The 26328-nt window shown below is 40.9% G+C and overlaps 1 protein-coding gene across 4 annotated transcripts; it reads right to left on the bottom strand.

The window, feature by feature from the left end:
• Positions 1-435: 435 nt before the first annotated feature.
• setx (senataxin) lies at positions 436-26014 on the bottom strand. Of its 4 annotated transcripts, none has more exons than XM_066645557.1 (25): positions 25850-26014; positions 22504-22692; positions 20075-20282; positions 19731-19840; positions 19182-19398; positions 18834-18953; positions 18394-18568; positions 18139-18232; positions 13508-16990; positions 13322-13418; positions 11298-11471; positions 10978-11207; positions 10373-10525; positions 10128-10278; positions 8686-8778; positions 8084-8196; positions 7872-7943; positions 7594-7743; positions 5745-5852; positions 5340-5527; positions 4143-4235; positions 3586-3729; positions 2806-2916; positions 2295-2382; positions 436-2220 (listed from the first exon to the last, which is right to left on the bottom strand). In XM_066645557.1, exons 2-25 carry the CDS (start codon positions 22687-22689, stop codon positions 1756-1758), a joined length of 7023 nt encoding a protein of 2340 aa, XP_066501654.1. In that variant the 5' UTR covers positions 22690-22692; positions 25850-26014; the 3' UTR covers positions 436-1755. The 4 variants fall into 4 exon arrangements, with proteins under 4 accessions (XP_066501654.1, XP_066501655.1, XP_066501656.1 ...); XM_066645558.1 differs by having other exon boundaries at positions 437-2220; positions 5352-5527; XM_066645559.1 differs by lacking the exons at positions 22504-22692; positions 25850-26014 and having other exon boundaries at positions 437-2220; positions 20115-20201.
• Positions 26015-26328: the final 314 nt, after the last annotated feature.

Below are 26328 nucleotides of genomic sequence, written 5' to 3' on the forward strand. Positions count from 1 at the left end.
CTTTTTTGGAAGTGAGGCACTTTTGTTCAAGAGTGGCTTGACACAAGGAGAGCTCCAGCTACCTTTTCACAATATGCGGTTTTCATTGGTTGTTATATATAATCACTTTCTGTGTAATGAATGAGTATAATATACAAGTTTCACTTTTTGAACGGAATTACTGAAATAAATCAACTTTTTCATAATATTCTAACTTTTTGACTAGCACCTGTACATCTGTCTCACACCATGCTGCAGGTTTTATACTGAACAGAGAGGCAGAATACATGGACAATGTTATCCACCTGCTGTCACCGTTCTTGTCCGTACACTAATGCTGTGATGTCATTCAAAAACTTCTGAAGACTTGGGTCCTGGGTGGTGACATTCTGGTATTCTTCTATGAACCTGTAGGAAAAGCCTGAAATGTTACAGGAGCTGGAGGGAGCAGCTTCTGAAATTATCCCCTATTTTTATTTTTTTTACACAAAATAGAGATGCAATGAAACAAAGCTCTGTACAGAATAGTAAAAATTGCACACACACTTTTTTTTTTTTTTTTTTTTTTTTTTAAATATAAAAGGGGAGATTATGTACATCAAACTCCTTTTCTCAATAAGAAAACAGAAATAAGCTCCTTCCAGTCACTGTACAAGTCTTTATAATTCCATATACGGAAAATGAGCTGTTAAGCACATCAGCTGAAATTAAACCATGGCCAAAGCACCACATCCCAAATGAGAATATTAAAATACACAGACATCAAACGAAGAAAACATCTATTAGCACTTGGTGTAGTCAAGAGTGAGACTCGCAGAACAAACTCTGCCCATAAAATCTTGAAACGTTTAAACCTTCAAAACAGAGACATCAGCTACATTTAAAAAGAAAAGGGGAGGAAAAAAAACCAAACAAACAAGATAAAGAACAGCAAGTGTCACCATAGTAGTTTTTTACAAACAAGCAGCATCTGTTAAAAATGTACCGATGGAACACAGGCTGTATTCTAACACCAGTTAGCATCTGGATAAGTTTAACACAGAAGATGCCAGCTAGAAGTAAATGCTAATCTGTAGTTAGGGAAGCCTTTACCAAGCTAACCCTTTATCATTCAAGTAGAAATTTTTCTACTAAACTGATTTGTACATTTTTTAAGCCAACATTACCTTTTATTTGCTACTCAACACCACTGACTGGAAGAGCAGCAGATCTTCCATTTTGTCCACGTTTTTTTTGCAAAATTAAAGGGTATATATGTAAACAAATGTCACTGAGAGTGGTTTAGTTAAGTGATAGATGCACTGCTCTAGAAAAAGGGGGGGGGTCATAACTGTACACAGAAGTGGTGAATGGTACCCTGTGAAGGGTTTCATGGCTAATCTAACAGAAAACGGCAGAATTTGTTTGGTTCAACATTTTTATAAAGATATAAAGAGGGCATCTGCTGATGAAAGTACGCAAATATCCTTCCCAATTTTCTCCATCATAATTCCACATAAAACTTTTCTGGTCACTGGTGGTGGTGATGGAATAAGGTGCTGGGTGTGTGAGAGACAGGGTGTTGCTTCCATTCCCCACCACTGGAGAGAAATTAGAATCTCTATAATACACCATTTAATGTCTAAAGGACATTAGTTATGCAGAAACTGGTGGAACTTCCCCTGATGCAGTCACTTTCTTGCAGGCTATTTACACCCAACACTGTCTCTGTCATGAGGACTGGGTCCGCACTCAGAAGGCAAACTGAGCTTCTAAAAACAAAGGAAGGGCTGGGTGCTATCTTCTGTCTCTCCTCTCTGGGGATGAAGAGGAGGACCAGTGGTGATTGGGTCTCTGTGGTGACCGTGAGGAGTGTGGCAGTGTACTACGGCGGGCAGTCTCTCTACGTATGCGTTGTGGCTGTGGCCTGTGCCCAGTGGGGGCCCACCTCCCTCGGTCATGCATCTGCTCTCTGACTGGCTCCTGTAAATGGGAGTCTAAAGGTCTGGGCTTCAGTCGGGGGTCTCGTGGTCCACTTGTCGTCGGGGATATAGAGGAGGCAGAGGTTGTTTCCATGTTAGTGTGTGCAAGAGGCAGGGGGGAGGTAGGTTTATTGTGGCGTTGGGCCACTGGAGCAAAAGGACGGCTGCGGTCAGGCTTTAGGACTTTGGTGACAGCCTTGTGAAAATCACGCTCCTGTGTCTTTATTATAGTCCCCCTACTCCCAGCATCATTGATCAGAGCCCCCCAATCACTGTGCTCCTACAGAGAGAGACAGATTTAATCCAAAATATGGACATAATACATAAATATGTATGTGTGCATTCCTGTTTTACCCTGAGAGTGCGGAGATGTCCCAGGATGAAGAGGCTGAATTTGGCTCTTGTGATCGTAACATTCATCCTCTGACGATTTCCAACAAAACTACAGAGGAAAAGAAACATTCAAATGTTGGTAAACAAAATTTCAAACTCAGACCTATCACATTAATGTAGCTCAGATGTGCAGTAATTTTCTTATTGTGGTTTAAAAAAAAGAAGAAGAGGAAGACCAGTCTGGATGTATTGTTTAAGTAGTTAATAGTTTGAGCGCTGGGGTTCCAGAATGAAGTCTGAAAGTTTCAGGTCAGAATTTAGAACTGAGAGGCACACACTTGCACCCTAATACATGGGCTCTTCATTATCTACTAGAAACATCATTTGAGTTCCTGGTGCAAAAAAATGACCATCTTTGTCTAACAGACTGAGCTTATCAGATGACACCTGTGACCCTGAAAAGTTTAAATGTTAAGTGAAGTGATATAATTCTACTAAAAGATTATACAACCCCAATGTACAAACACATTACCCAATAGAGCCCATTTCACTGCTGGCTCTGACACAGGACACAATAATGCAGTCCATCTCACGGCCCTGGAACCCATCCACTGTGTCCACATCCACTGATCTGAGAGAGAAACTGCCACACAGGTCGACAGTCAAACAGATTTCCACACAAACACTTTAAACACCAAAAAACAAATCTTCCACAAAATTTAGCGGAACATTTTCTCACCATTTGCTACTCTCCAGTTTGTTTGCATGCTGGAAACCATTCTAATATGTTTATGAAGCCTCAGTGTTAGCAAGTGGGTTAAAATAAATGAAGTGTCCGAAACGGGTATCTATGCAAGCATGTCTCTCGTTTAAACAACTCCAGATTCCTTTTCTGTTAGAAAGGAGAGAAAGCGCTCCAAACATTGAAAAGCATGAGCTGAGGATGTTGCGCTATTCCTGCTCCATAGGTGGGTAGTAATGACTTGTTTTTGGGTGTTAGATGGTGGAACTGACTTGAAATTCTGGAGACCACTATTAGCATGAACATAAACACAATAAAACTAAACTCAAGTTACAAATGAGTTTCTCTGGCAATTCAAACAGTGAATAAAAAACAGTAACAGAAAAAAGTTTGTCTTTTTTCCTTCAAAACAACCTGTCCCACCTTAAAAGTGGCAGAACTTCCAAATGTAAACAAACCAGAGAGAACAGCACTTTCCCATAATAGTCAACATTGCCAACATGCCAACACCATGAACCATTTTTCCATCGGACTAGCATCCATTTGAATTTATGACATCAGTGGCCTTACCTGGCCTCCTTTTTGATCGCCTGCAGGATTTTCTGTTTCTGTGCATTATATGGGGTGATGACCCCAACACGCATGCTAGGCTTCTCCCAGATCCGCTTCAGCAGCATCAAAACCAGTTTCACCTCCTTCACATTACTGTAGGAGCTGAGAGGAAAAGGTCATACACACCGACACAACAGCATATAAACTTGTTACGGAGTGGTCACTTAGCCCATGCCAGGCTACTTAGTCTAGCAGTGCAGTGTGTGTACATGATGCTTGGGAAGTTGCCTCTTGTTATAATTAACGTTGTATTTATAATAATTTTAGCTTGTAAATGCAGCTTGTGATGTACACATGCCATAACATTAAAATTACCTTGTTTCTACACTTGCTGCCCACACGTAGAACAGAGACCTTTATGTTCAGTGGACTGGATAGAATGGACAGTGAGCGTAGAAGCAAGGAGGTGGCTTTAATAATTTGAATTTGTGTACATTTCAGTCTAAAAAGCAAATACAGATGTTATTCAATTGCTCTACCCCTCCACCCTGTGTACCACCATCTAATCAGCTTACTCATTCTCTCTGCTCTCTTGTCCATCTGTGACATCAAACACTCTGTAGGCCTCCAGCGGCCAGCGTACTGCACACCTCTTCTGAGCTGTCTCCCTGAGAAAGAGAAGCAAATTAATGTAAATACAGGAAAGAGTGCCTTTACTAAGCCTAACAAAGCCAACCAACAAGCTCTGGTTAGTACCATGGGATTTTGAGAATAGCATGAGCAGTGTGTGTTGCATCATATAAATAAAGCAGGGCTCTTTTCTCAATTTGCAAGAAAATGCATACTTTAGCAGCAGAAATATACTTAGTGAGGTGGGCAATGTCTGGTCAATAATATGCAAACAAAAAGTTCTGTTGCTTGCATGTTTTACACTTTGATTGGGTTTTGCCAGTTTGTGTTGCATGTAAAGAGTGCAAGTCTACAACACAAGAACAAAAAGCGTTTAAAGCACTGTGCTTCCGCAGCATGAAGCTTCATCCTAAACCTGCCCATGCCACAAGCATGATGCAGTGACCACATGGGCCTGGGATTTGTTCAGCATGTAATCCTCATTAATTATTTAAGACTGGAGTAAACCCAACCCCTCTAATAGAGTGATGGGGCAACTGCAAGTTTGATGGCAAAAATCCCAAATCTTTAATTTGTGCTTTGGATTACCCATGGACCATAATCAAGAAAATCAAGAATACAAGGTCCAAAAAAGTTGTGGAATGGGGTTTTATTGCTTCTTAACTACCAGTTGTGTGGTCTTAAATTGACAGAAAGTGGGGTGATCACCCAATACTATTGCTATAAATGCTTAGAGGAGGACACTATGGCTAGCATCTTGCTGAGACCACTGGAACCCACTGTGTTTTAATAGCTGCGATTCTAAAGCACTTACTAGTTTCTCTGTTCTATCAGTGGGTTTTGAACAGGAGTAACAGAAGTCTCTGCTGAGCGGTAGATGCCTGAACTGCACAGACTCCCCAGCACTGAGCAGTGCAATGCCACAAAACATGGCTCAGAAAGACATGGGCCTGCTCAGAACCCCAGATTCTGGCAATCCTGTTGGGAGTGCCCTGGCCAAATGACAGGACTAGTGTCTTAAATGAAAGCATACGCTATAGATTAGCCCCACCCTTATGGTTAATATCAATAGCAGTGATAAAGGGTACAGTGTGCAGAAGCATATTCTCTGTCATATCACTCAAGAAATCAACAAGACTTGCATGAAGACATACGGGTCATTCTTCAGGTTTCTGTTGTAGATGTATTTGGAGGGGAACTCGCAGATGTCCGGGTGCATACGGTACTGGACACTAAGGAAAATGCTGTGTGATTCATGGGGGTTTGACTGACGCAGACTCTTCGATAACCGGGCCATCAGGGACTGGTCATAACCCAGGTCTTTAGCTTTCTGACAACACACAGTAACAACCAATGAAAATACAAAGTGTACTCTAAGCTTGTTATTAACACTTGTTAAAATAACTAAAAGAGAATTTATATTTTAGCAAAAATTACAATAGTCATTCTAACATATTACCATGACGGCAATTGTGAATACGCTACCTGACACTTGTTTTATGGCAGTTTTAACATAAAAAGTTTAAAAGCAAGCTATGATGTGTTACCATTGACACGACAGTGGGTGGAAGCTGCTCAGGGTCACCCACTAGGATCAAGTTGGGGCATCGATAGAGCAAAGGAATCAGGGTCTCTGTCTCTTTAGCTTGGCCTGCCTGTGAGCACCAAAAAGAACAAAATCCAATTTAATTTTGGACCCAGCAAGAAGCATTCCAGCACAGGCAGGAACTCCCCAGCTGTAGCTTATTTGTACATGTGATGTAACCAGCGTTGGAAGGGTTACTTTAAAAATGTATTATTTTATCCATTACAGAATACAATGCAATATGTTAACAGTGCATGTGTTAATTTAATCCTAAGACAAAATCAATGCCTCAAAAGACTGCCAACAGTAGCAGTATTAAATAATTCTTGCTATAATTGCAAAAGTTAATTTATTTTTCCACAGTAATTCAATAAGCCTGAAGCTTTGCTAAACCCAATACCCATTCCAGGGATGATTCAGAATCAGAAGCAAAGGCCGCTATGTTTCCCAATGCCTGGTTCGCCAACACTTTGCTCTGAATTGAGTTCCTTGTCTTTTAGATATCTTAGAATCCTTATTTTTGAGATCATTCATGTAAACAGCTATTTAAAAATCAGTGGCATACTCTAGGGTGGCATATTGGCACAGCAGGTTGCGTTGCTGTCACACAGCTTAAGGGACCTGGGGTTGTGCGTTCCAGCCCCATTCTGGATGATTGATTGGTAGGCATTCTTTAAGGTCTCCCCATGTTCCTGTGGGTTTCCTCCTGGTGCTCCACAGTCCAAAAACAGGTAGGCGGAATGGCTACTGAAAAGTGTGCATATGAGAGAGTGTTGCCCTGCAAATGACTGTGGATCCAGACCCTGGGGGTTGTGTCAGAGACCCTGAACTGAATATGCGGTCATAAATTGTCCATTCACTTCAAATCTCATAGCAATGAAAACATCTTATTGGTCAATAATATTCCCATCACTTACACACTCAAAAGAGGTCTAAAAGTGAATCTCATCCTCATTTCATTACCACACTTAAGTTATGTCTAGTAAATATGCCATATAATGTTAGAAAGTCATTTTAAGCCATTTGCTGCCATAGTTTGTCACTGTGCTAGTCTGCTTATTAAATTCCTGTGTTTTACACTCTAAGAATAATTTGCTAATGTTACTGTTAAGCTTACATGAAATTATCTAATGTGATTATGTATAAAGAATAACTTTGATTCTAAAATTCAGCCAGCTTGGTCATCATAGATGTGTTGACATAGAATGAAATGTTCTCCAAGACAAAGTGCTAACATTAGTTCTAAAAGTTCTAGTATCTAAAAGCAGACTCCACTGGCCGAAACACCAAGTTATGGATAGCAAACTCTACGCTGTCTTAATTAAATTGATGATCAATGAGATGCATGTTTCTGTTTAGGAGCCATGGAGTATCTGTCCCCTTCTCATGCCGAGGGAGAGCTGCAGAGCTTGTGCCCATCTTAAACAAATTGTCTTAACAGTAAACCCATTTCAATATAGAACACAGCTTTTGGTATCCATTTGGTTGGCAACCTCTGTGCAGCTGAATGTTCATCTTAATAGTGGCAGACTCTGCTGTGGTGTGTTTAATGACTAACAGTGACAAAAATCCACCGCAGCAATGGAGAACTTTATCTATTTAACAAAGGGTTAAATACTTTAACGTAATCTATTAATTTCACAAATGTAACCATTTTGAATACTGTCTTTTCACTGTAACAATACAGTTACTTATATTTTGTGTTCTAAATACATAACACTGTTACATGTATTCCCTTACTACCCAACACGTTCCTTAAAACACAGCATTTCTTTTAATACTCAGCCAAGATTTGTTTGAGTGGATCAGACCTCGTCAATGATGACACAACTGAAGGGCTCATGTCCTAGTCGGCGGAATGCAGACTCCAGTGTGCCACGGCTGCTGTTGCTCAGTGTGCAGCAGATCACGTGAGCGTCTCTAAGAATACCAGCCTGGATCTCCTGCCTTTTACTGCCAAACTACAGATAGAGGTGTAATACAAGGGATGAAGGAATGATACATTTAATTTGCATCAGAGAACAGGTGGCAACAGGGCAAAAATATCAGTAATAGAACTGTCAAAAATGCCTCCGGATTAAGCACATACTTCTTTAAGCTGTCTGCTGAGTTTCTCACGTTCTGATAGATAATGCTGTTTCCTCTGCATCAGCTGCTTAAACTGCAGATCGTCCACCAGAGAACAAAAGGTGATGGTGACATAAGGGTGAGAGGAATGAAAAGGGGAGTAAGATTTTTGCTCTGGGGTCACAGATACACAGGCAGCAGATACTGCCCTTTGCTGTGAAGAGAAATCATTACCTCAGGGGACTGTTTATGAGTTACAGCACACTGTCGAGAGAGACTGTCAATAGCCTGGTCCAGTTTCTCCTTCTGCCTCTGCACATCAGCGTCCAAACGTATTTGGATTTTTTCTGCACAAACAAAACCACCACCAAACAAGTACTCAGTATTCAGAGAGGGGCTGTAATACAGAAGAACATTTATGCAGACATTTGGATGTCAAATAAGCCAGTTGTGCTCCTGATTCTTGAAACCTTGGTTATTTCCAGTGAACCAGACCTTGTTTCTACAACTTTAGATGGGACACACACGTTCTGTTTATTTTCTATTTTTATGAAACACAGGTTACTGAACCTCAACACATCCACAAATGACATCACCATTCGAGATAAAAACTAACTCTTTTGGTTACAACTGGGACTTTTCTGGTTCATGTCAGTAGAAACAAGCTGAACGGTCCCACATTTAGTTTGCAAACTGGAACGGTGGATAAGCACTGTGAAATTTAGTCACATCATTCATTTCAGAGGCACAGCTGACCAGGTGTCTCTAGAGTGAATAAAAACTGTCCAACCTGAAAGAGACAGGATATTTAAGACAAGTTGCTGTCCTGTACTCACTAGATGCCTGGCTTTCGAGGCTGAAGAGTATGAGATCTCTACAAATGGTCTTCTCATTGCCCAGTCTCACCAGGTTAATGTCCCCACAGTTTCCTAAAGATACAAAGAGCATCATCAACTTCACTCAAACAAACACAGAAGCAAATATAGCTAGTAGCAGTAGCTCATCTGTTGCTGCAGAGTTTGTGTTGGTCATCCTCTAGTGGACACAGGACTGTTAGCTGGATTTTTTGGTTGGTGGACTTAAAGCCTTCAGTGTCACTGCTGAACTGAACTCCTTGAGCAGCCCTCATGTCTGATCAAGTCCTGCCAGTAAAACACACTAACAGATCAATATTACTGTCACTGCCGTGCTGAGAATGATCCATGAGCCAAATCATATCTGCTCTGCAGTTGTATTGTAGTGTAGTGTAACCATTGAAGAGCAGGGTGAAACAGAGAAGAATGTAAAATAAATAAAAGCTGAGAAACAGGTTTACAGACTAGTATACCCGTTTCTCTTCTTGTATTTCTCTGCTCTGAGATTTCTTAGCACTGAGATTGGGTTAAAAGAAAGGAATTAATCTGAATACAGACAAAATACACAGAAGAACCGTGTTCTTTGGACAACTTCTACAAACGTGTTAGTAGGTATGAGGCTTTATCTTGTAAATGTGTGTGATTTGAAATGGAGTTGATGTGGTGTGCTAAACCACAAGTGCCCATTAGCTGGACAGCTGTTTTCTAAGCCCCCCCTCCCCCCCCCCCCTTTTTTAAACTTTTCTGTTCCTCCAGAACTAGTCACTGAAATGTCCTCTCAGAAACTACTTATCAGCAACATGCAGGTCAGTGCACTGTCGGGCTGAACTGCACAGTGCAAAAACCCTTCACTTAGCTTGTCATACCATATTCTGTGATGGTATTTTCTGAAAAATGGATACTGTATATCCCCAATATATTTTATATAAAAAAAAATAATAATTAAAATAAACCCAACCCACACACCTATATGGTGTCTTTAGTCTAGGCAAGCAGTTCAGCTAATATTCAAGGCTTAATTGTGTTTGTGGCGTTTGGCGTGTTCTGTGTCCACGTGGGTTTCCTCCAGGTGCTCTGGTTTCCTAATATATATATATATATATATATATATATATATATATATATATATATATATATATATATATATATATATATATATATATATATATATATATATATATATAAATGGCAAATGAACTAGCCAAGTGTCCATATGTACGTGTGTCTAAGTAGATATACTAGTGGAATGCCCTGCGAAGGACTGGTGCCTTGTCCAAAATGCATTGTGCCTTTGATTCTGTGTAGGCTCCAGGCCCTCATGACCCTGAACTGGATTAGCAGTTTCAGACTGAGTGAATGTTTACGACAGACCTGGAAGAGCAATCTTTAAAAACTCTGGGATGTGTGCACCTGTATGAGAGTACCTTGTGGGGTGAGGATGTTTCTGCACTTCTCTTTGAAGACTACAATGACCTTCTTCATCAAGCTGTCAATTGCAGCGTTGGACGGAGCACAGAGCAGAACTCTCATCCTGCGGGATCTATTTTGGTGATTAACTGAGGGATTCATATGATGCTACAATGACCCAAAAAAAAAAACCCACACACAAATGAGGAAATGCTACCAGAACACTAAAAATGACAGTGACAGACATAGCATTTTAACCTACATCAGAGAACAGCCTCTGCAGAAGGCCAACTATAGTCTTGCTTTTGCCAGTTCCTGGAGGGCCATGAATCAATATGATTTTTGGAGACCTCTCCTGCCTCTTCACCATTGCAAGACCACAGGTAATGGCCTTTGCCTGGTCTTCATTATACTCCTACAAAAGTGAAGGTTTAAAAAAAAAAACCCACAGTTATGACCTTAACAAATGCTTTCCAACAAGAAATTATGTATCATTTATAATCAATTTAGGTTTTAGTAGCACCGTTTTCATGTACAGTCTTAGGCATGGAGATAACATTTTTCAGCATATGTGCACATTTAATAAGAGACCCCTCATAAACAGAAAAAAGGTTCTTAGTGACCATTTTATTTATCCTCTTTCAAAATAAGTTTGCTCTGTGTATTTATTTCAATCCTGTTGGTTGGCAAAAAGAATATTTATGGAAAAGGTGAGAGGACAGGGACGGGGTGAAGGTGCACCTGGATTACACTAACATGACGTAATAAATGGAATTTGTTGCTGTTCAAAAACTGTCCGTCACTGTATTAAGTTCATATCAGCATGGTGCATCGGATCTATTCTTAAGGAGAAATATTCTGACTTACGGGCATGTCGAGGTCCAGCAGACCCATTTGGCAGGATGTGAAAACAGAGATGTGTGGAGTGAGGAGAATCTGAGGATGACCCATTATCCCACTTCTTAGCAGACACAGAGCTCTGAACTCCCGCATTGTGGTTACAAGAGAGCTGATCACCTCACAATGCACAGACTGAGAATCAACTGAAGACACATTTCCTCTAGTCTGAATAGTCAAGAGCAAAGTTGAGGGCTGACCTACAAACAAAGAAACGCTGACTATTCCATTAGGGTGTTACCAATTTCATCTGCTGCTGGTCACCATATTTTCACAATGTAAAAACTCACCTGCACCGTTGTTAATTACAGTTGACCGTGATACACATCCAAAAACTTTGCCAAAGCGGTCAATGGCAGACTCATATTTGGAATATGCTCCAGTGTTCTCAGGCAGCCAAAGCAGGACAAGATCATCTTCTTTTGGATACAACTGCCTCATCTCCTGCTGGGAGTTCAGGCTTGCTGCACAGACAAAACAGGAGGGAACAACTAAACACTACTTCTGACTACAATTATCATCATCCTCATCAACAACCAAGATTAGGGTTTTAGGTAAATCAATTAAATAAAAACAATAAATATATAATAAAAAAAATAAATAAATGCAGAGGCAAGGTGTACCCACAATACTAAACATGTCAAACTATATTCATGCACCATGCCACATATAACCATTTCTGCTGTTTTGTGTGCCAATAGTGTTTTAAAGAATATGCATTTGAATGGCTTTTTTACTATTGTTCACCTATGTGCATTTAATGTTTTTTTTTAATCTATGAAATAAAAGTGGCCATAAGTGTACATAACTGCATATGTTTATGCAGTATGATTTATGTACATTTCACTCCTTTGTATATTTCCCTTTCTGGCAACGGCATCTGTTTCTTGCTAGGCTACCATTATAAATAAGAACTTGTTCCTTAATGACTTGCCTGGTTAAATTAAAGGTTAAAATACCAGGAAAAAGGGCATCAAAACAATGCTAACAGCAGTAGCTTTAGCATTCTTGCTGAACGCAAAATTGTTTGTTTTCTTCTTTTTGGCAGTAAAATTATGAGCCTAAAACTAACGCGCTGAAATTCAGAGTTGTTTGTGTTTAGTAGCTATATTTCCAGAAGTAGAGGATGTGATGTCTCACTAGAAGAGCCAAGCTCCAGTCATGTAACTGCAACAACACTCCTTTCATGAATTTTCCCCAGACCTGACCTTTATATAGCTTAGGATCATATGAAGGTTAGTTTCAATCAATTTCACTATCAGAGATTTCTTCTGAATTTCAAAGCTGCAATTCTCCTTTCTGACAGCAGAGGTCAGAACTATCCACTTGTTCTAATCCTCTGAATTCAGACATACGATTAAGGTATTAAGCACACTGCACAACAACACCGCAACCTGTGCCTGGCTGTGATGTGTTTTTGTATAGCGCTGTTTACAACTGATGTCACAAAGCAGCTTCACAGAATTTCAGTAAAAGACAGAAGGTTTTGAGGAAAAAAAATAAAAAAAATAAAAAAAAGCCACCCCCCCCCCCCCCCAAAAGTGACAGTGACAAGGAAAAACTCCCTCAGAACTGAGAAAGAAACCTTGAGAGGAGCCACAAATTAATCACAAATATAAAAATAAATCCCTGATAACAGAGGTTCTCTGATAGTAATCCATATTTACCGATGTTAGGTTTATAGAAAAACTGCCCATGTTTGTGAAAATACAGCCCTTTTTTTTTTTTTTTTTTGCTAGGCATATTTGGTACCTGGCATTGATAGATTCTGTGGTCCTTGCTTGTGGTTCCAAGTGAGCAGATTAGGGACTAAACGTGATGTGCGAATCTTGAAGAACATTGATTGGCCAGAGACAACACCAATCATCCCCCAACATAAATTCTAAACTACAGCAGAGAATTGTTTTTAAACGGCAGTTCATAAAAGTAAACCATAGTCTTTTGAAGAGGTTCTAAGGCTCCTTGTGTTGGTGGACAACAAAAAACTCCTGTAAAAGCTGAATGTGCAACAAGGAACAGAAAAACTCTACTGATCTGTGAGAACTGGTGTGGAGGCATGTTCAGTTCCAAACAACAATACCACACGAAGGCAGCCTAAACATTACTGCTGTTGCCACTGAGGTTTTCAAAGCCTATGGTTCCTGCTAGATTTGGGGTTTTGCAACAGCAGCTACATTTCATGGGGCAGCTATGCTAAATGGATATGCGACCAAGGACCTGGAACTAAAACGTGTCGAGCTGTGCCAAATTTAGCAAGTACCATGCAATGAAGTACACCCCAAACTTACAAGACAATAACAATGGTAGAAATTACCTTGAAATCTGGCAATGGCAGTGTGACAACTGTACTCCAATCCTTGAACTTTGAGTTCAAGTTCAATCCTCCCACGCCTTTGCCATTCACTGGCCATCTGTGTGACAAAAACCCAAAGTGAAATGAAACTAGAGGTTTTACAGATCTATTTACAGATCTATTGCAGCTTGATAAAAACAACCCTACCTCCTCAAACGCATTGATAAGCAGAAGGGGATACATGATGCTGAAGTACTCTTCAAAGCTAGAGAACCTTGTTGGCACTTCCTTCAGGGGTAAGGAACACAAGTCTTGTGGTGGTCCAAAATTTTCATAGATCTGAAACATGTGGTACTCCCACTTCAGAATGGCTTGTGTTAAAAAGGACTGATCATAACATTGAGGCTGGCTCTGTTTCTTGACTGCTGCCCTGGCCACCGAAACAGGATCTTCTGGTCTGGAGTAGGTTTTATAGGAAGGAGGATGACGGGCTACATTATTATTAGGAACAACTGACATGGGTGGCTGTTTTTCAGGACATGGAGTATGTTGAAGAAGTTGATGGAATGCAGGTTTTAACACAGAGCGTGTAGGTGGTGGCGGCGGTGGCATTGGTTGTTGTCGCTGTGCTGGTTGTACTGCTGCTTGTTGTTTTACTGGTGGCTGCATGGCCGTTTGTGGTGGTGGCATTGCTCGCTGTTGTGGTGGACGCACAGCCTTAGCCTTACAGGCATTAGAAACAGGCAGAGGCTTGGCTGCCCTTTCCATCTCTACAACTAATGAGGCACTGCGGGAATTGGCAGCATAGATTTTTGTTGTGGAAGGCTTTGCTTTTTTCTGAGACATCTGTGACATTCCAGGCTTTAGGAATATCTCTCTGCCTTTCACAGAATTTGGAGCAAGAGGACATCTGTTTTGGGAGCCTAAGACATACAAAGGTTTAGCTAGAAGATCTGTTTCAGCCGAAGATGTACCCAGCTGGATATCCATGTCCACATCCACAGGTTCCCTTTGTGCGTTAAGGTCATGATATGCTTCCATTTGCTCCATTTGAGAACATAGCTCCATGTCTGTGGGTTCATTCTGAGTATACTGCATCCACTCATCATCATCCTCCTTTCCTGTTTCTGCAAGTTCATTTGCAGAAGCACAAGTTCCATCACCAACCTTACTATCCTGACAGGAATCAACATCTTTGTCATCAAATGTTACATGTTTTTGTTTAGGTTCTTTTGCAGGAATATTGGCTTGTTCTGTAGTCTGCGCTGTCTTTAGCGCAGGGTCAGGTTGAGAGCAGGGAAGGAAACTCAAATAATCATCTTCCTCTTCCATCTCGTCTTCTGGTTCCTCCACGGCACATTTTAGTTTGGGAGGAGGCAGTGGCACAGGCGCCCTGACTGGTTTGGCTAGTGTAGGAGATGCTTGCGTCTTATGAAGCATTCCACGGCTTTGCATGAAATACTGCATGTCTTGAGATGCAAGCAACTTCTTTCCACCTTTTGCTGTAAGCTTTGTTTGCGGTTTGAGTTGCTGAGGGACCCTTCTTTTCCTTTTCCTTGGCTGGTCAACGTGCACATTCTGGCCATGGGTCCGAAGCTCCCCCAAAGTATCCAAGGAGCGTTGTGAGAGATCAAGTGCTTTTCGCACTCTCTTTTTCAGGCCCATACTCTCTGCTACTGATTCAGGCTCAACAGGTTTGCGGACCTTCTTTGGTGGAACTATGGTAGGGGTCCCACGTGTGTGTGTGCCAGAGGCAGCAGAAGAGGAAGGTTTCTCTGACATGGTGTTGAGGGAGATATGGCATTTGTTTTTTTGTTTCAGCGGTTCAATAAGTACAGATTTTTTACCTTTGCATTGCTGCCCTTTATCAGCCAGGCCAGATTTCTTAGAGGAAATTTGAGACAACAGCACAGACTTTGGCTGGATAAAACCATCCCACTTCTCTGAGTGGTTATTTAGCTTGGGTGGCACAGGTGCACGTGGATCCTGTGACTGCTGTTTACTAATCTGCTCTTCTGCTTGCTGACAGGCTTTCTCAATGTCTTCATCTGAAACAGGCTGTGTCTCCTCAACCCAGCCCGATGCTGGTGGCAAACAGACAAAACTTGTAGATGCTTTGGCTGCATTGACCCGTTTGCACTTGATATCCAGGGAACAAAAGTCCGGGTCACCCCAGGCGGACGGCATGTTTTCTTGTGTCTCAAACTCAAATACCTGAGATTCACTCAAGTCCCCATCATAATCTAGACCTGGACTCTTCAAGTCAGAGCTCAAAGAGGGTTCACTTGTTCTGCTTTTGGCTGTATTTCCTGAACAGCTTTTATCCTCTTTATGCAGCATTTTGTGATTTGTAGCAACCTCATCATCCAAGATTATTATTGCATTATGATTTTCACCCATTGTTTTGCTATATGTCTGCACTGGTGTTTGTCTGGCATCTGTTACATCAGTGTCTGATTCACTGGAAGACCATTTGTAGGATTTTTTCAGGAGGCTCCTCCGGACATCATTCGATTCCACTTTAGAGGACTTGTGCATGCTTGCAGAGATTGTAGCCTGTGAACTTGAATCCCTGGAGCTTAAACATGGTAATTGTCCTGCATCTTTGACATCACTACATCCATTCTGCTTTTCTGCTTTCTCCTCAGGTTTTCCTGTAACAATAGCTTGTAATTTCTGATTCTCACTCAAGATGGATCTGATTTCCTGAATTTTTTCCAAGTCTGGTTTCATGCAACTTAACCCTGGAGCAGGACCACAATTTGAAATCAGGACTGGGCTCTGAGGCTCCTTCTTTGCTGTTACAATATCTTCAAGGTTGTCAAACCAGGGATCTTGATCGTTTTCATAATTCCAGAAAGGTTCCTCTTTAATTTTAGCACCACTTGGACCTGCCGCCGAGTCTCTATATTGTGGCTTCTGAAGTGTGTTTGTCAAAGTGAAATTTGGGTCAGAAATGATATCTTCTGGAGGATCTGCTGGAGGTGTTGGTGGAGCAGATGAGGCTACAGCCCTTTCCAGTAATGCCTCCACAAGCTTAGTTAAACATTTCACCAGTTTCTTGGAATCGGATAGCACAAGATCCCATGTTCTGGGTAAGCCCTCACGTAGGTGTCTGTTAAGGAGGTTATAAAAGTATGCAGCATCTGTGAATTTTCCCATTTGCCTCTCTTCTTTTAACAAACAGCAGATCAGCTTCATGCAATCCTGACCTATTCCACCAACTGCTGTAGCAGAATTTCTGTTCCCTCGACTGAAACTCACACCCATCTGACCTGGGACTGAGTTACTGCAGGTTTTGAGCGTAGAACACTGCACCACCAACTCCACCCATGTATGAGCACAGTAATTAAGAGTTCTCATGGAACCATCATGGAAAAGCAGTTTAATTATATCCACAATAATGCGTATGAAGAACTCTGTCACCTTATCACAGGTGAGTGTTTTTCCAGACAGCACATCCTTGTCCACTTCTTCATACAGATAGTGGATAACCTTATCCACAAAAGTGTCACCATATGTGCCCAGTTCCATAACAGAGCGGACAAAAGGGATGAACCAAAGGAAGGTGCTACCATACACTCGCATGCCTTGCCCCATCTCTGACTGCAAGGAATTGACAAGACAGCTCATCTCTTCAAACATCTCATTGACATAGTTCTCACCAGTGTTGCTTGACCAAACAGATGTCTACAGAAGGAAACAAATGACAACATACAGTATATGGTTTATATGCTTTCCAGCAAATACATACAAAGTAACTAGCTCTCTATATTTAGAAATTATAAAAACTTGCATGCAGTGTCTGTAATACAAGTGAAGCAGAATAGGCTACTGTCACTACAAACCCATATATCCATAAGGGATTAACCCATATCCATTTAAGGGATTAAACAAACACTGATAGGCTACTGGATTAGGAACTCCTACCTTGTATCTAAAACCTCTGTCCATTTTATCAGCTCCACTGACCACAGGAGCATTTTGTAGTTCTACAATTACAAGCTGCAGCCAGTTTAGCTGCAAAAGTTGACTTTTGACCTTGGAGTTGCGTGGCTCAGGTACAGTAACAAAGCAGACCATGTACTGCAAACTCTGTTCAAAAGCAAGCAAAGATGTTGCTTGACAGACATACTCTGTAACAAGAAAAACCCCACTGCTTATTTAAAAAAAAATAAGTAAATAAATCTATTGGCACTTTTTTTCTCACCCATTTAGGAGCCAGTAGCTCCTGAAGCAATTTTTTTTATTTTTTTTGCTGGAGCCGTTTTTAAACACTGTATCCACTCTGACACTCCTTCCTTTTTGGTCTACATTGAAGAGGTAAAGTCTGAGACAAAACCACATCCATAGCAATCCTCTAATCAGCGGTTAAAATATGCTGACTGCTGGATGTTTTTCCATTAGTGGATTATTCCCAGTCCAGCAGTGACACTGATGGGGTTTAAAAACTCCAGCAGCACTGCTGTGACTTTTGTGGTGAGCTGGTACACGTGGATAACACCACCTCCATGTCAGTGTCACAGCAGTGCTGAGAATGACCCACCAGCCAAATTATACCTGCTATGTTGGGGATCATGACTATTGAAAAACAGCATGAAAGGGCCTAACAAAAGTATGCAGAGTAACATTTGACTAGAGTCTAATTTTAGGAGTATGAAGTGATTCTCTATGGTAAGTGGGGTTGATAAAATGAACAATAAGAGTAGATACAAGGTAGGTGTTCCTAATCCAGTGACTGTTCCGTTATTTGGTTCTAATAGCTTCACTTTAAATTGCATTAATTGACCAAATCATGCTGTCCTTGTTCATATTATTCACCAGCCACTTTGCCTTACTCGGGTTGTTCGCTCTGTAGGGAAGCAGTTATACACAATCTGACTGCATGCTACCATGTCGTCGTCACTTTTAGGCTCCACTTTCACTCTTGTCCTGATGAGCACAAAATTAGGACATCCATTTATTTCCATATTAAACTCACATTACCAAATATTCACAAACACTACCTACTAGAAACCACAATAACCTCTGTATAACTCACATATTACACTGTGGTTAGAAGTCCACAAAATTGCAAGAGATTGGTCTCATACCCTGAAGTTTGTTGCCGTATCGTTTCAATTTCTGCTCTGTAACTCGCTGCCTTGGTGATCGCATCAAAAGCATCCGATGGCTCTATCTGACACCAAATCTTGGAGCCCAGTCGATCTAGAATGACCATGAAACAGTGTAGAGCTGGCCAAAACGGATCAGAGCTTGTGTTTCCCACTGAAAACAAACACATTGTTTAAAGAGGGAGATTCATGTATTTTACAGCAGGAATTTAGTCAGAGATGCTTTAGCATCACAAAGCCATTTCACAAAGTTACTTATAACTTTAGAACGCAATGACTTGTCTATGCTACTAACTAACCAACACTGACTTGGTCACCAGTTGACCAACCAAAAGATCCATTTACCAGGCTGAAAATTCTTCAAAAGGGCAAGATGCAGCATTCAGTGTGTACATAACATCATACAAGGCAGACTATACCTTCTCTGCTTTCAGTCATAGTATTCATGATGCACTGGGGAATGCTGCCCTCCTGTACTAGGCCTGTGAACAATGAATCCATGGCCTGCGAGTCCAGCTGCATCAGTAACATACAGATACCTGGAACAAGTGTGAAGAATTCAGACCACTGGTGAAAAATTTCAAAGGCTAGAAACACCACCTCAGGTTTTTAAAATCCAAACTACATCACCAAATGGACCATGATAAGTTAACATGAATGAAATTTTACCAAGATAAACATCTTGATGTTTGCAACTTAAATCTAAAGGCTGTTTTTATCCTTTCTGGTAAAGTCTTATGAAAAAAGGACACATTCAGAAATCAAACCTAGCCAATAATTCTTCTCGTTGTTGGAGTCATAGAGATGCGAAGGGATCAACTGTATCTTGCCAGAGGAGTAGGCAGTGTCTTGATCCGGAATGCCCAGAGAGATTCCTAGCTCCAGGACCAAGAACATGCGGGAGAAAACCTCCTTGAGGTCGTAATAACGGTCTCTGTCCACTCTGCCATACGATCTGGCAGTGTCTATGGCCCAGCGACGCACCTGAGAAAATGCACAAACAAAAAGCCATTACAACCCAACTCACAGAAAGGTCATGCATATTAGCAATATGCACACATTAGTAGAGATCTTGCATCAAGACATTTCCCAGGTCTGTTATCTGATATAATGATGGAAGGTAAACCCTGATGGTTCCTTAAATATATTGTGAATTTAAAAATGTACACTGGTGATTACATTTTGCAATAAATTACCTATTCCACACGTTTCTTGTATTAAGCAGTCATTAAATGTTTGACATTATTTCACTGTTGGTTTGCGTTCCCTATAAATGTAGAAGACTGAAATCATCCAAAGCAAGCACACAGACATACCGTATCATTTGGGTGAACCATGAGGAGATAAGTTCCCTGATATTTTTCGTGCACCTCAAATGGGCTGTTCATCTCATCCAGTTTACCCATCACCCTCACTACCAAGTCACCTGTAGACGAACAAAGAAAGAAAACCCAGAAGAGTTGGTACTGTTAGGCACTTAACAGGAGTGGGCTTCTTTAAGATATATTCCTGCACTCTGCTTTCTAAATTAATGTAAACATCAATTTCAGATATTCTGTGTAAAAGACATTTAAATATTTTCACCAACATATTCACACGTTTAAGACAAGCAGGAAGATAGGCAGCGTTCGAGAGCTGCTATTAAGCCGATTGGCCTTACAGAGTTCCTGGTGGCACAGCAGGTAAGGGTACTTCAGCACCTCTTCAAGGGGGTATCTGAGCCGGTTGTGAAACTCTGCACGGCTAGATTGATATACAGGCTGCTCTTGGCCATCTTCCACAATGCACAGATCATCCTCCTCCTTCATAGTCTTCAACACTTCCCGGAAAACATCACAGAGCCGCGTCGTCTCCAGCTCCCAGAGACGCTAAGATTTAAATAATAATTAAAAAAAAAAAAAAAAAGTAGGCAAATGAGTCTTGAACATATACAGTCACTGGTGGTAATATTACACTGAACAGAGGAATACAAAGAGCAACAGTGGAACATTCATAAAAACTGGAGTGTTATTATGCTACCACCTAAGCAGCCATGTGGTAAACATTGGGCCTCATTCATAAAAATAGCACGCAGAAAGTATAAGAGCATAAATTGTTAGTAAAACAATATTTCATAAATGCACAGATTAGTGTCCGTAGTGTTTGTAAGCATGAACAAAATTTACACCTGCTGCAGACCATGCATAAAGTGTGTAACATCAGTATTATTTGACATTAAGGCACTTTAAAATGAATTCAAAATTAAGATAATAAAATTCTCTTTTTAAATAAAAGGAAAATGAAATAAGCCAAATCTGTTAACATGCTTTTTTATCCGCCTCTCCCCCCCCCCCCCCCCCAACCCACAATAAAACGGTATAGGGCCTGTAAAGGCCACCTATGTAAATGGCTTGCACAGAGCTTCGCAAAGAGAAAACATTAACATAAAAATAAATGTTTATTAACAAAGTGTGGCATGAGGACTCACTGGTTTGACTATTCATTCATTATGGCTTATCCAGTTCAGGGTGCCAACAGGTCCGGAGCCTACTTGGAATCACTGGGCACAAGGTGGAATACACACCCTGGAGGGTGTGCCAGTCCTTCACAGAGCAGAACAGACACACATGCACGCCTATGGACACTTCAGTTGCCAATCCACCTACCAACATGTGTTTTCGGACCGTAGGAGAAAACCGGAGCACCCGGAGGAGACCCACGCGGACACGGGGAGAAAATACAACTCCTCACAGAGGATCACCCAGAGTGGAACCCACAACTTTCAGGATCCTGGAGCTGTGAGACTGCGTCACTACCTGCTGCCAGACCGTACAACCCGGTTTGACTACTGAGATCCATCTTAAAATATATGCAATGTTTTAGAGCCAGATTTGAGAAGGAAGTCCAACAGACCTGTACAGGTGATGTCTGTGCTTGGCTCCTTAGACCCTAGAACATTTAAACCCCTTTTATACCTGGCATTAATATCAGGCTTGGGTGATCTGATCACAAAAGTCTGCCAGGACACATAGCCATTCACAACTGGGTCTTCTGTGACCTATTGTGATTAGATTTCTCACATAATTAATACTGGAGCAGGAGCATGGTGGAGTTGTGCTCCCTTGGAAGAATTTCATAAATTTCTCAAAAACTCCCAAATAAAGCAGCAAGTTGTTTTCCTAGAATAATAACACACCTTAAAGTCTTGGTGCATGCATATTTTGCTTTTCTGTAGAGACATTGAAATCTTTGTGTTGTGATTCCGCAGTCCAAAGGCTTCCTCATATGGTGGTCATTTGAAATTGATGGGTGTGAACTATAGTAATGGTATTGTAATTGTAATGAAAAGTGCACATGCCCAATTTGCAAACATATTCTCTAATACACATTCTAAATCAGGTGTTTCTGCCAGATTTACATAAGCTGCATAACGTTTTCAGGAAAGTTAATTTATTTGTTAGTGTGGACCAAAAATGGTAAACTGTTTAACACAGACATTTTGTTTGATTATGGTCTCATGTGAAATTGTGCTTGGTAGCTTACTGAGAATTGGTTGGGTATCCTGTAGTCTTTCTCACGGTGTAAATATGTTTAGAGTTTCTTTAAAAATGTTATAAAATATTCAGTGTCAAAATAGTATTTCATCAGTAAAAAGTCCAGCATGTGTGCAAAAAACAGCTTTTTGCTAACAAATCTTCAGACCTCAGCACGAGGCTGAAGACAACTGAAGTGCCTGCAGTTGTCCATCTTAATAATTTTGATTTGCTCTGGAAAAAGTAGAACCATGCATCCTCACTACATATCATGGTGGACAGAGAGATGGGGGAGTGCAATCCTACACCCAGAAAGTGAGGCCAATGGTACTCTAGGTTTCCCAGCCTCAGATAGAAGAGGCATGATTTTGATTCAAATCTGGTATCTTCAGATGTTATGGCCAGTGCTTAGACAGCTATACCACTCAAATCCACAAAATTTAGCATTTTATTTTTTCACATTGTGAGCTTAACAGCCTTATTTACCCAGAGCAACAAGAGGTCACACTTTTACCCACAGTTCTCAAAACAGTCAACTAATTTCAGAAATATATTTTGGCTTGTAGAAAATGTGTACCTTGTGCAGGGAGGGCAGTCTATCTCTTGCTTGGTGGTATGTCGCCACACACTCATTGCAGAAGCAGAGATCATCATTGGCTTCCTGTACTTCCTTTGTTGTCAAGCCACTAGTGCAGTACTGCTTCAGGATTGCAGTGGCAGCCTCAATGCCTTCCGTTCTACACCACCGACACGTCTCCTCCATAACCTGCCCCCGACAAACACACACAATTTCATCCTGCTACATCAATAGCATTCTAACATTTGATTCATCATTCATATACTGAACAAAAATATAAAATGCAACAATTATATTTGCTCCCATTTTTCATGAGCTGCCCTCAAAGATCTAAGACTTTGTACACAAAATGCTTTTGTTCCTCCTAATTTGTCTAAATCTGTGTTAGCGAGCACTTCTCCTTTTCCGGGATAACCCATCCACCTTACAGGTGTGGCATGCTTATCAGAGATGCTGATCAGACAGCAAGATTATTGCACAGGTGTGCCTTGGTCTGGCCACAATAAAAGGACACTCTAAAATGTGCAGTTTACTTTTACTGTATTTCTGTCTTTGGAGGGGGGGGGGTGGCAGCTGGGGTAATAGAAAACTTGTCAGTAACACAGAGTTGATCAGATTGTTGATTGTAGCCTGTGTAATGTTGGTCTACACTTCAATGGCTGTGCGAAGATCATGCAGCAACATGAGTTGATGATTGTGGACAAATGGCACAACAATGGGCCTCAGGATCTCATCACGGTATGTCTGTGCATTAAAAATGCCATAAACAAAATGAACCTATGCACATTGTCCATAACATAACCTGTCCACACCATAACTAGTGTTACACGGTATACTGACTCTTTTCTAGTATCTCAATACCTTGTCAATAAAAATCGTACAACACCCCATATAATGAGTACCGGTACTACTAGAGTAATATTATGAGTGGTGTTTCCAATGAGTGGCGGGGGGGGACACTTTGCCTCCTCTGCTTCCCTTAATGATTTTGCCTCTAGTTTTAGAGACTTCAGACCTTCTAGCAAGTTATATATGGGTTTTTTTATTTATTTAAAAAAGACTAGCATCAGCGACTTTCCATACAAACAATAACTACTTTACATAGAAGAGAATCGCTGGTAGCACAACTTGTTAGAATGGGACTGATTGAGCAGGAGAGATGTCTGATTCTCTACGCGACTTCTATGCTCGCGGAGACGGAGCTCCAGAAGACAGCTTGTCAGCTCCAGAGACATAGCAGTACAGTACGCCCGCACAACAGCTCACAGATCAGAATAAGCTGCGAATGTACAAAAAGTGTTGCTACTTTTATTTTGAATGTATTGCTTTTTCTGAACTGAGATAACCATTGATTGAGGAATTCAGTTAAATTCAAACAGTAAACAAGTCTTATGAATGTATGACATGGGATCAAAAGTGCGATTGGACCCAGAAATGCAGTTAATAAATCAGTTCTCTTCTCACTTACTACCTAAGATGAAGGAAGGCTGGTTAAATGCTATAAAGAAGAATTGACCGGCTGAAAACATGCTATTCTGAAAATCAGAAGCAAATCAGAAAAAAAAAAAAAATCAGAAGCAAAAGAAAGCTATAGAAGCTAAAGAAAGTGCCTAAAATAAAAGCGGCATTAGGCAATGAAGCAGGACATTTTAAATGTGTACACACCTGTGTGTGCACCTGCTTTGGATTCTTTTCCTCGCTGTTCACAAGCTCTGCAGGATGGCTCAGAATTATGTATGATTCACAAACATGCATCAGAATGCTCTATATACCATGGATAAAGGCCTTTTCATATAGGGTCTGAAAATGCCCGACTGACTGTCAGATTTTGAAATAGAACTTTCAAAACAGGTAGTTCCATTTTCTGTGTTGACGGATGCATTAAAACTTAGGCCGACCAATCAGAGTGCCGTTGTCATGGTTACAGACCAATCAAATAAGCAGGATGACAAAGGTACTCCCAACCACCAGTGCAGGAGTTCTTCATATATAAAACACAAGAACATCGATACGGAGTCATACAGATTCTGAATTTATTACTGAAAGACACCATGGTGGGAGAGAGAAAAATAAAAAATAAAATTGCACACTCGCTAATACACACACACTTCCTCGATCAGACCCACCTCATGCTGCTCTCCAAAACAAACCCAGTGCTGCACTAATTAGCGCCCCTCTAGGAACAATTCATGCGGAACCCTTCATGAAGAACCAGCAGTAAATCTTTGATAAAAAACATAATTTGAAATGCAACTAAAATTTGAAAGAAAAGTACTTCATACAAATACTGAACTTAACTTTTTTTTTTTTGCTTTAATCCAATGTGAAATTGAATTTAAAAAGTTACAATTATCTAAGTAGTATCAGTATTGGCTACTCCAAGGTGCTATTATTGGTTATGGTATTGACACAAAAAAATTCTACATCAGTGCATCCCTAGATAGAACTGAGCTGAGACTCATCAGGGGGTACTGTTTCAGATCTGGAGAACAAAGCAAAAGGAGTTAATTTCGGAAACCTGAGACATTCACTTCGCAGTTTTAGGTCTACTCACTCCATAAGAAGTGTCCTGAAAAGGGTTGGCCAGTATAATTGTAATGCATGCCGCTGTAATAAGTAGTGTCTTTATCTTGTAAATATGGGAATCCCGCTTAAGTCAGTTACTTTGTTTACACCTGGTGGCCTGATGCGTGTTGAGTATCAGGATTATGCATAGACATTATTCAAATCACAACACGCGTGTAAGCACATCCAAGGGGATTTACACACAAATGCACATCCAAATTCAATCACTCACTCTGGTCATGTTATGAAGTTTGGGTTCATCTCTGGAAATTAAGATATGCAAATTGACAGAAAACAGATAACCTGAAAGACGGAAATCAAAAGTCTCTAATGTGGAACCCTGTGGAATTCCTCAAGCAACGTTTGGGTAAATGTCTGATTTTCTAGAGAAACTACGAAGAATACAGGAGCGAAACTGTTGTCGAACTGCGCCTTGGGGTCCTGTACGCGTTTTCAGGACGTTTTCTAATCTGCACTTAGACCCAGAAAGGTCAGTATGAGCATTTAGCACCACGGCCAACCCAGTACTGCGCATCAGCCCCTGCGGTTAGAGGACTGTTAGCCTAGCAGATCTCGAGGCGGATTAACGACTCATACTCGTCCTTGCGAGAAATAATCAGCCATTAAGCGAGGAGTCTCGTCCCGAGAACGGGCTCTGGACCTATACCCCGCTGTGAAATAACTGCGTTGTAGTTCGAGGTCCGCCCGTGTGTATTGGAACAAGTTTTTACGAGCACACGTTCATACACAAACAACAAGTAGACAGCAGTAAAAGTCTTACCGACTCCCAGCGTCTCCTCTTCAGTCCCGTAGGTTCACAGCGTTCTCACAAACGCCGACATTTTACCACTGTGTATTTTGGCTTATCGAGAACTTCTCTCTCACACACTCTCTCCCCGCTCTATGTCTGCACTTGGTTCTGCCCACGCAGCACAATGACGTCACGTCCAAATCCCGCTTCTGCGCAAAACGACACAACCCTTCGGATTTGTACACGCGAGGAACGGGGGGGGGGGGGGGTGATTGGTGGGGTTAACGACCAATCAATCAGCGAACAACCAATCAGCATCCAATTATGGAGAGAGATTAGTCTCAAAATACATTGCAAATGCGCAAATGTTAATCCACAAATTAAACACAAGTCACAAATATGTTTCACTATTCACAAATGAATACATCACAAACTGTCTCACTGGCTGCAATTTGTGCAAATTCAAAATAAATTTCATAAATACATGTTTTTGATTTTTATAGATATAT

This window comes from Hoplias malabaricus, chromosome 15, assembly GCF_029633855.1.
Source record: "Hoplias malabaricus isolate fHopMal1 chromosome 15, fHopMal1.hap1, whole genome shotgun sequence".
Lineage (NCBI taxonomy): Eukaryota > Metazoa > Chordata > Actinopteri > Characiformes > Erythrinidae > Hoplias > Hoplias malabaricus.